The sequence below is a fragment of the Ammodytes marinus genome (genome assembly GCF_949987685.1).
Source record: "Ammodytes marinus genome assembly, chromosome: 15".
NCBI classification, from domain to species: Eukaryota; Metazoa; Chordata; class Actinopteri; order Uranoscopiformes; family Ammodytidae; genus Ammodytes; species Ammodytes marinus.
In genome coordinates this window covers 19,745,753-19,756,791 of record NC_137219.1, presented here as the reverse complement: position 1 = coordinate 19,756,791, position 11,039 = coordinate 19,745,753, and the positions used below count along the sequence as shown (strand labels likewise).

The following is an 11,039-nucleotide window of genomic DNA, read 5'->3' as shown; positions in this document are numbered from 1 at the left end:
CTATTATTAGTAGGCCTATTTAAAAAATGTTGAGATAATGGTAGTGATAGATGGTTGTATAGAAGGAATACTGCATAAAGATGCAAACAGACAATATTTATTAAAATAAACACATACATGTTAATGTTGGACCTTTCTTTATACTACTATGAAAGAAGAAAATAAACCTGTGCCTATTTTTGCCTGCCGTTTCTCCCATTAAATGCATAATATTTTCAATAATCAGATAATCAACCAACAAGGATTTGTGAACTAAAGATCTGACAGTAAAAAGAGCTTACTTCAACTTTAGGGATTGCATGACAGGAAATAAGACTGGTTGTGGCTGAACATTGACAAATTGAAGATTAAGACAGATACCAGAAGGTCTGTGATACGTCTGACATGGGGTCTTTCTCATCTCTGATGGACACCTGAGCACTGCAGTCTGTGGTCATGGCTGGTTGGTAGTCCAGCCATTTGACTGAGCTTCAGCATGGCAGCCCTAACTAACTCCTTGATTGTTAAAATGTGTTTTGGGGGGGATCTGGGGTGAGGGATGCCTGGTTGGGACAGAGACACCCTTCGAAAGCCGTGTGTGATAATGTGGAGTAGAAGGTCAGACGGAAGGCGAGAGATACCTGTCAGTGTGACCTGTCCTTAACACTTATCAACACATTGTTTGGGTTTGGCATCCCAAGGGCATGACGTAGGTTGGCACCAAGTAATCCGGATCCAGTGATGTTTGGCAAAACACCATCAAGTATAAAGCAGTCTTTATTGTTCCAAAATATATTGGAAGTTGTCAATGAACTTTATCCGACAGGGAAGGTGTGCCGATGTCAGCCATGTACTTAGGCCAAAGAAGTCTAAAAGAAGTGCTAAAAGATTCAATTCCATATCCCAAGGTTGGAAAGAGACTTGTTTTCTTTCACATAATGTTGAATGATCCAGGATGGATAATAAATGTCATGTTGCTTTGATGTGTGGAGATGATAGCTGGCGAGATCCCATTCAAAAGGGTGTCTGTCTTATTAGGTGTGGTTTTACTGTAGCCATATGTGTTCTTCTTGCCCTCGGCCTGGCATTGCTTTTAGGGCTATATTTAGTTTTTTTTGTTAGCCCTTATGCTAGTGGTGTTATCCCTAATACTAATGGTATCTTCTACTTCCCTGGGTGAAAATAGTTAGTTGTGTCACATGTTTCATTCAGAGTCAGTGGGTTGTACCTGTTTAGCAGTCAGAGTCCAGGCGGTGGAACAAGCACTGGTGCTCTCTTATTAGAAACTCTGTTGGATTTGCTTCTGCTGCGAACAACGTCAATCCTGGCCGGGGTTGATGCTTTTGTTTTGGCACCGGAGCTGTGCTAGTAGGAAGCGTCATAAGTGAAGGCTGGTTCTGGAGCTCTGCTCATCCAGTGGTGTTTGGACATATCCAAGGGAGCGTGTCAGCCAAGACAGTGACAGGATTCTCTTTATTTAATGTGATCCCGTGTATAAAAGTCTGTCTTTGGTAGCTCAGCACCTGATGCAATAGCTGCTACAGAGTCCATGAATTGCTCACTCTCACATAGTTGCTTCATCATTACAATCATATTTTTTAAACAGTCTTATCCTCTTAAACTCAAATTGAGGTTAATCTGAATGTTAAAATGTATTTTTCTCGCTATACATACTTTTTTATATTTCCAAAGCCCTTTTTTTCTTTAATCCCTCTTCTGTAAATGCTCTGCCTAAAAACATATATATTTAACACTATAAAGGCATCTTAATTTATCGCATTTAATATGTGAACTTAAGAAATTACAATTCTTTGTGCATAAGGAGTATGCTGTGTGAAATATTATATTTTCACTTACCATTTAGAACCTATTATTATATTTATTATATTATAACAAAAGGGGCCCACTGTAGTGAGAAACCCTTTTGCAGAGCCTAAGCTGTATTTTAAAAACTGGATTTTTTTGTCAGCACACACACAGTACGGACAGGTAGCGGATCGACAAGCATTCTCCAGATCGTGAGGAGATATTCACTGATTTTGACAAAAAGCAAAAAATTGTATCGATGTGAAAAACTTGTACATCTGTTCAATTTAAAGGTTGATGACTAAAATAATTACAAGATGAGCCTCATTTGTTGTTCCTCATTAAATTAAATTATTTGATCATAGAAATTACAGTATAGGTAAAGCATTTATATTTGGACACATCTATTGTCAGTTACTATGGGCCAACATTGTCAGCTTACAAGTTGTGTATAAGCATTGGCCAGATCTGTCGATGTATGCATGATACAAGATACAAATACCTCGGAATGTTACGTAGAGTTTCTGGACCTATCAAACAGCCAAGTGTCTGAAATACTGTCAGGGAGATAAGGTTATTTTCAAACCAGTCAACCAAGGACAAGAGAAACCTCTAAGTTACTCTACTGGGGGCTGGTTCACTTAACCTTCGCTCTATCTGAATATAAGGACAGGTTCAGCAGTGAACTCAGCGCTGTATTCTTCAATCTTTATAGTTGTTGTGGATTTTTTGATTTCAAAAACTGACCGAGAAAATGAAGTGTTATTCTGGTGAAGTTTACTTTGTTATTTTGCTCTGCATTAACTTTCCAGGTTTTTCAACCGAAGACGCCAGTCATTTCAACTGTAAGTAAATACTTTTTAATAGCATAAACAATCCAAATGTAAGGATTGGAATCCTTACATTTGGATTGTTTGTGCCATCATGTCATGATGTTGCAAGAGAAATAATTTAGTTACACTAATAATTTTTAAAGCGTATTTGGTTATGACTCACCCGCAGCAGGAATTGGAGAAAGTGGATAATATATCAGAAGGAGAGTCAACATTGTTGTAATTGAAAACAATTTTCTCTCTCCAAAAAACAAAGCAGCATTACCTATGAAGACATGTTATTCACAACTAATGACCTCTCTTTTTTAAATTCATATGTCTGTTGGTAGTTAAAAACAAGTCAGTATATAAACTACCAAATCTGACACATTGTCAACATGCTGCATCAGAGGCTGGGGATATCCCACAGTGGTTTTGTGTAAAGTAAATAATTTTGCCTGAAATCCATTGAAATTCAAATAATTTACTTTGAATCAGAAGTGTTTCTTGTGCGAATTTTGAGAATTTGAATAGTGTCACTGGTAAGGTAAAACAATAATACTAATTGTCCCTACAAGGTTACATTCAATGTGGTCTAGCATAGCCTAAAATTAGTGGTGGAAGAAATATTCAGATTATGTACTTAAGTAAATGCAGTGTACATCGAAATACTCCATTACAAGTAAAAGTCAGATAAAAATCCTGCTAGTTTAAAAGCAGACAAGTATTAATAGAAAAATACACTTATGCCTTACTCTAACCCTGATACAAGTAAAGTCCTGAATTCTATGTTTTACTTAACAAGAAGTACATAAACATTTATATCTACTCAAAGTCCCAACAGAAAATGTAGCCTACTCATCAGGCAGTAGGATCCATTTCAGAAAAATATATTACATTATATTATCAGATTATGATAATTGATGCATTCATTGCAATTCACATCATGACAATTACTTGATATGCAGCTGGGTAGCTTGTGCATTTCAATAGTCCTATCTTATCTTAATATGATAAGTCATAATGTATTTGTTGATTATATTTTGTGTTTTGTAGCCAAATCTGAGTAAATAGGAAAATAAAAGGGTAACACTTTACAATAAGGGTACATTAATTAACTCTCAGCTCATTCTTAATGCTATTAAAAGTTGGTTAATATACATTTAATACTTCTTTAGCATTAACTAACTGTTACTGCTTATTAACTGTTATTTATAGCAATGCTTTCTATAAGCATTACATATGCTTAGCTAACCATTACTTAGTAAAGAATTAACTAAGAATAGTGGTAACTTAAAATAACAATATTTGATAATATGATAACTTGTTTATATGACAATTAACTTTATTTTAAAAACATATAAATATTTTATAAAAAGTCAAAATATGAAAAGTAATTGTAGCTGTCATTGAATATGGCATCAAATATATCAAGTACAAGCACCTCAAAACAGCTCTAATGCATGTATTTGTAAAGTGTATTTAATAACTTTTCATCAATGTCAACAAATGTTATGTTATGGATTGAGAGTGTCCAATGTCTGCTGAACTGTTATGTATATCTTCCAGCAACATCTGTCAGAGAACTTCTTATCTCCTCCTATGAAGAAAGCCTTCACGTTGTCCAGGAAGCCTTGCACTCTGGACAACGGTAATGAACTATCAAATTGGCTGTGTTAGAAAAGCCCTATAACATCCTCCCTCCTACATAGTCAAGATGTATTCACTGTCTACTTAACGATCGATTGTGTATGCGAAGTTTGTCGGACCGTTTACACTGAAGTATACAGAAGCAATAAATAATTTAAAAAAAACGTTGGTCTCGTTTGAAAAGACGCAATGCATTGTGGGGCGGTTGAGTAGGAAAAGCAACCTATCGATCCATACACAAAATCTTCCCAGAACTAAGTACTCATCCGGGCATTTCACGCCTACACAAACTCGCATACACAACCACAACATATTCAACATGAGTATGAGTAGGACGTTAGTATGGCTTTTGGAACACAGCCATTGTCTTTCTCTGTTAGAACTGACACAGTACATTTTCATGAGGACAGGAGAAAACTACTTTTTTTTGTCTGTCAATTTATCTGCCCAGACAAAGCACACCCTCGTCTTCCACAAATTTGTTTACATTCATCCGGGAAACCGATCCCGAGACCCAGGAGATTTCCAGAGCTGCAGAGGTCTTTCAAACATCTCTGCAAGTCCTAGGGGAACGAACAAGACATAAAAGGGATGTCCCCGCACAAGGTAGAATTGCTTTCTTTCGTTAAATCCCGAGGATCTCCCATTAATGGTGGAGTCAGAGATTCTGTTAAGTTAAGTTAAGTTATCTTTATTTGTCAGTTGTACACGAGGCACATTGAAATTCGTCTTTTCGCATATCCCCTCTCAAGTTACCACACTTCGGAGGGGGTCAGAGCGCAGGGTCAGCCGCAGTACAGCGCCCCTGGAGCAGTTTTGGGGTTAAGTGTCTTGCTCAAGGACACAATGGTAGAGATGGTGGGCACCGTAGACGCAATACCAGCCTCTGCTAGTTTTACAACTAACACCCTCCTGTCCGGTGCCGGGGATCGAACCAGCGACCTCATGGTTACTGGTCGGCCACCTTTTCCTCTAGGCCAGGGGTGTCAAACATACGGCCCGCGGGCCGGATCCGGCCCGCGAGATGATTTGATCAGGCCCGCGACCTGTAGAGCATAAATTTCTGAGTATGTCAAAAAAAAAGTAAGTCTCTAGCCCATTCCTGTGAGGAGTTATGAATTTTTAAAGAAATAACCGAAATGCTCACTCCTGCCGCTAGGGGGCAGCCTAAATAAAAAAAGCACATTTTAGCAACGTGGGAAATGGTAATTGGCAATCCTGCTTCACCTCTATTAATGTTTCCTACAGTGCTTTATGGCAAAGTAAAAACCAAAAAAAAAAAACATTTTTATTTTTAGTACATTTATTTTATTACTTTTTTATAAAAATAAAACTATTTTTATTTTTAGTGCTGAACAATTAATGTACTAGCAAGCGTGGTGTGTCTGCGGCTCTGTGTGCGCAAAACGAGCAGGAGCATGCTAGTGTAGGCCTACAAGATGTATTTCCTAATTTTCAATGCTGCTTTATTTTTATGTTTTAAATTGGGAAAAACTAATTCCAAAACAACCAATAACCTCTGTATTTAAAAATAAATCAAAACAGTAGAAGTTGCACTTTTATTTAATTGTATTTTGTACAGTCTGCATGTTTGCACAAAATGTGTCCCTGTACATATAGTAAACAAAATTGGACAACTGTAAGGTCAGTGCCTGTTGTATTTGTGTATTCAAATAAACAGTTGTTTATTTCATTAGTGCACATTGGCATCTTTGAGCAAATTACCCCCAAAATTTTTGCTGCGGCGCTGCGTGCCGCACCTCCTATTCCCATGGCCGGCAGCAACCTTTACTAAGACATCTCCTGGGGGGTACAGAGATCCCTTGTGATCCGTGATAATGTAGGTTACAAATGTAGGCTGAGTGATAAAGCATATTACTGAAAAACAAAGTTAGGGATTTGGAGTTATTTTGCCATTATTTTACTAGTCCGGCCCACCTGAGATCAGAGAGGCTGTATGTGGCCCTCGAACCAAAATGAGTTTGACACCCCTGCTCTAGGCCATCCTACCACCTGGAGAACTTTTTGTCCAAATCAGCAAATATCTCCTCAAAATCCGCTACCTGTCCGTACTGTGTGCGAACTTAAGAAATCCAGTGTTAATTTACATCATAGGCTTTGTAAACAGGTATGTAAAAAAAGCAACATGCCTGTTCACAGACCCCTGTGTTTAACACTGTATTTATTTTCAGCACACACAGTAGGGACAGGTAGATATTCACTTATTGTGACAAAAAGTGATTTGGCAACAAGCATTGTCCCGAATCGCTGACTCCACCTTATTTGGACACCATACAGTCACAACAACCAAAACACAAATAATATTTCTAATTTCTTGTCTGGCACCATTCTTATCATTGTAGTCGTTTCCCAAAACAATGGATAATTAAAATTATAATTCCTCATTAAGAAAATCTAAAAAGGAAAAATAAATGTTTTAATTATTCTGCGTGTTCTAATCTAATATATTTGGCTTTAAGTGGTGGGAAGATTCAATTCCATAACTTTTTTCTTGTTTTCTGTCCTAGAATGGTATTCCTCTGAGAATCTGGAGCTGCTTGCACATCTGTCTCAGAATATCCATCCAACCATTCCAAACACCTGTGAACCTCTCAACAAGTACCGCACCATATCTGGCCAATGCAACAACAGGTAGCTATCTGGCTTCTTACTGTTTGACAAATCAAGAACCGGGCCTCATTGTAACTGTTAACTAAGGATTACTTTGACTTGATGCGAACCAAAGATACAGGCTTTCTTCGTGATTCTTTTTGTGACTAGATTCAAAGTAAATCATATGTTTGGTAAACCAAGTGATGTGAATAAACGAGCATTGAATTGCTGGTATTAAAGAAAATTCTGTCAAGTGAGGGGAGGTACAGTAAAATCCATTTCTGAAGTTCTGTAATTCTCATACTTTTTACTGATTTTACCCAAGACTGTCCCCAAGGAATTGCCTTTATGTACAGCCAAGCAACAACAAAAGCAAATATGTTTGAGAGGAAACACAATGCCATCAGGCTTTTTATATAACATAATAACATAATGATGAACCGTTGATGCGTTAATTAACGCATCTAGCAAATCACAGTATTCCTACAATATCTGGCAAAGATCAGTGATGGTGTGTCTGTGACTGTGCTTACATTTTTTATCTATAAATGGGCAAAGGTCGCTCATCTCTAGTTAGCTTAGCTCAAAAACTAATAGTCAAGGGGAGCAGGTCAAAAGATAAACTTTACAACATTTCTAAATGCTCCTGTGTGCTTGTTGGGTTTATTTACCACGTTATGTTGCACGCTATATTTTTGTACAGGTCATGTCATTTTAGAATCAAATACATACTTGACAGTCAAAGGCACTTCCTGGTTAGCCTGGCACCGCCGGCCTACTTCCGCTCAATTTTCATTTCCCTTCAGTAGCCAGTCTGGGCCTGCGGTATATTCTTAGGTTTTCTCTGGCCAGATTTTTGACGGTCCCATCAGCGAACAGAGGGAGTGGCTCAGAAGCCGGCTCATGACATACGTCACGACCAAACGTTATGCGATTGGTTGGCAGATCCAGAGTGGCACTGGGCAGATCCAATAACTTTAAACTTCAACAGACACCCGCCTTCAAGTGAGTTAACGTTTGTCAATTGAGCGATTCCAGACCTTCTGTACAAATTAAATTAAGTACGACGATGGTCTGGTAGAACCAGACTACTTCCCTGTCTCCTTCCAGTATGTATTTTGTTTTTAAATTACATAAAATAAACATGTATAACACAATATACGTCTTGAATAAACACGTCCTAATAAGCACCCAGGAGTGTTTGGTTATGTGACTAGTAAATCTTTTGACCTGCTCCCCTTGACTACTAGTATTTGGGCTAAGCTAGGCTGGATGAACGACCTTTGCCCATTCCTATATGAAAAATGCCCGCACAGTTACAGGAAAGGTTTCTGTCGCCTTCTCTTGAGTCGGAGGATGAGGTAGAAAAGTGAAACATTTTATTTTAAAGATGTCGAACTATTCCTTTAAGGAAGTACTACTGTATCTGTAAAAAGAAAAAGAAAAATAAGTAAAATGTCTTTAAGTGACCTCCAAAAAAGTGCTATATAAATACTATCAATTATTATTATCATTAAAATAAGTTGTAAGAAGGAAGCCCCTTGTGGCTTTAGAGGGACCTGTGTGAAACTAAATTGTGTCAAGTGATAATTTCAGTTGTCGGTTGAGGCTGAAGACTACAAGTTTAAGAACTTAACTTTGTGGTAATAGAGAAAGTAGTGAAATTGCCAGAACCCTGTAGCCTGCTCTTTATCTCTGCTCAAGGCTTGAGGCTCGAAAGCTTCATAATAACCTCTGCCAGCATAACACAACCAATCTCCAACCAGGCTGCTGGTGGTCGAGTTGCATTCTAGATAATATAGGTGTTTGCCAGGATTTTGCATGAAAAAAGGTTGCATGGATTAAATAAGTATAATATCTCTGCTTTATTTCTCTGTTTTCAAAGAATTAGCATGAATATTATATGAGTGCAATAGTACTGTACAGTATATCCATGGTTGAGTTCACATGTCCCTTTTGGGATAGATAAAGCACTCTATCTACACTACATCAGCCACATCAGTCACATCTAGGGCGGATAGTGGCGAAGTGGGTAGGGAGGTCGTCCACTGGATTGCAGGGTCGGTGGTTCGATCCACCGCCTCCCCGCCACATGTCAAGTGTCCCTGAGCAAGACACTGAACCTCAAATTGCCCCCGATAGTTAGCTTGCATCCTGTGAGGTATAGCTGCTGCTATCGGTGTATGAATGTGTGTGTGAATGGCTGAGTGTGTACAAAAACAAAGTTAAGAACTTTGGGTCTGTGAAAAATCAGGGAAAGCGCTTTATAAGTGGAGTCCATTTACTGTGCAGCATATACCTGTATTTTTTCTCAAGGACAGCGGAATATTTGCTCATAACAGCCTAAAATAATATATGAATGACCTGTCCACACCCTGGATCATGATTGTATCAGTCACTAATAGTGTATCAGAATATTAAGCAAACCCGTCAATTCGCTTATAGTATTAACATTGTGTTATTCTGAACTCTTTCTGACCTTTTGGAGGAAAACAAATGATGTTGCATCTATTGATGGCATTTAATGTTTTTGCATTGCTGTATTTTTGTAAACACTTCATGATTCTTTTTTTGTCAGGTATAATCCTTCGTGGGGAGCAGCCAACACTCCCTTGGCCAGATGGCTTCCAGCTGAATATGAAGACGGACGGAGCGAACCCAAGGGTTGGAACCCAGGACGGCTTTATAATGGATTCCAACTTCCCCCGGTAATCTACAAAATGCTGGTCCGACAGACACAAAAGTCTTGGTGGTAAAATTATAAATGAAGCAAGCTCACCCTGCAAACCCGAGTTTTTTCTTAAGGTTTTCTTAACAGATCTATTCCACAGCAATTTGTGAACAGCAGAAGGGTGTGTATGAGATTACACAGATTGCACAGGCAGCATTTGAATATTGCTGCCTGTGCTTTAAAATACAAAATGTGACATGTCCATAGCTTGAGAGGAGATGATGTTCAGCCACATAAATACTATGTCTTTAAAGCAACCGATGAAACTGCTGATATTTGTCTTTTTATTTATTAGCTGTACATTGTTTTGGAATATTAATAGTCTTTGATCCTCTTTATTCCATTCCTTATAAGTAAAAATCAAGGAAACAACATTTTGGATACTCAATGTATTGCATACATCATTTCCAATCATTCGCCAAAGAGCTTTTGTGAGAGAAATGAGTAGGCCATAACAAAAAGTGCACTGCCCCTTTTGTTGAGTTAAAGCCATTTATCTATTTATAATTTGTAGATGTACTTAATGAATACCAAATTAACTTGTTCACTCAACACGAAAGCTATCATCCATCTTAGCCTCTGACTGCAACATGATAGGCCTTTCCCAGATGATATGTCAATTTAATGAAAATGCTCACCATCAACCAAAATGACAAACCCCTTCTTTGTCAACAGGTACAGAAGGTCAGCCAGAAGATAGTTAAGACCCGTTGTAAATTCAAAGATCATGTCTATTCGCGATTACTGGTGGAATGGGGCCAGTACATTGACCACGACATATCATTTACCCCTCAAATCACCGGGACTTCAGCTTATTGGACTGGCGAGGACTGTTCGGCCACATGTGAAAATAAGCATCCATGCTTTCCCATTCAGGTAAAATAAAGAGTCTTTGTATAATTTGCTTACCTGTAGTAAATCATGATTGTTCCTGTTGTCAAAATCCTGCGTCAAAGGAGTTACCAATTTTAGAAGTAGATTTGGTAACGCTTTATACTAAGGTTCTTGTAGTAAGCCTTAGTTAATAGGTATTGAGGACCTTATTAGATGCTTATTAACATTAATTTGTGTTAATAAGACTATATATAAGTGTTAATAATAACATAATAAACACGTTGACAGTGTGATTATAAGACTTTTATAAGCACTTATAAGAAACTTCTTAACTATTTATTGATTGCTTAATAGCATTAATAAAAGTCTTATGAGTTTCTGATATCTGTTAATAAAAGCATTACAAACCTATTTATTGAGTCTTACTAACTTGCCTATTATGTCATTGTTAAACCTTTACTAAGCATTGTTTGTTGCTTTATGAAGGTAAACACATCTTTATTAATCAAATATTAGCAGTTAACTATGCTCTATGAACAATGCTTATTAAGGTTAATAAGTCCTTTTTAACAGTTACTAAGTACTATATCTTGTCAAGGTGGATACAATGAGAA

The 11,039-nt window shown here is 37.7% G+C and overlaps 1 protein-coding gene across 1 annotated transcript in view; it reads left to right on the top strand.

Annotated features, from left to right (window-relative positions):
- Positions 1 to 4,151: 4,151 nt before the first annotated feature.
- Positions 4,152 to 11,039, top strand: part of LOC307261989 (thyroid peroxidase-like) — a gene marked incomplete at both ends in the record, with an annotated part of 40,013 nt that continues 33,125 nt past the window's right edge. Inside the window, 4 exons of the mRNA XM_080042720.1 lie at positions 4,152 to 4,248; positions 6,776 to 6,899; positions 9,439 to 9,568; positions 10,267 to 10,467. Coding sequence (XP_079898846.1) covers positions 4,152 to 4,248; positions 6,776 to 6,899; positions 9,439 to 9,568; positions 10,267 to 10,467 — 552 coding nt within the window. The remainder of the gene's footprint in view (positions 4,249 to 6,775; positions 6,900 to 9,438; positions 9,569 to 10,266; positions 10,468 to 11,039) is intronic.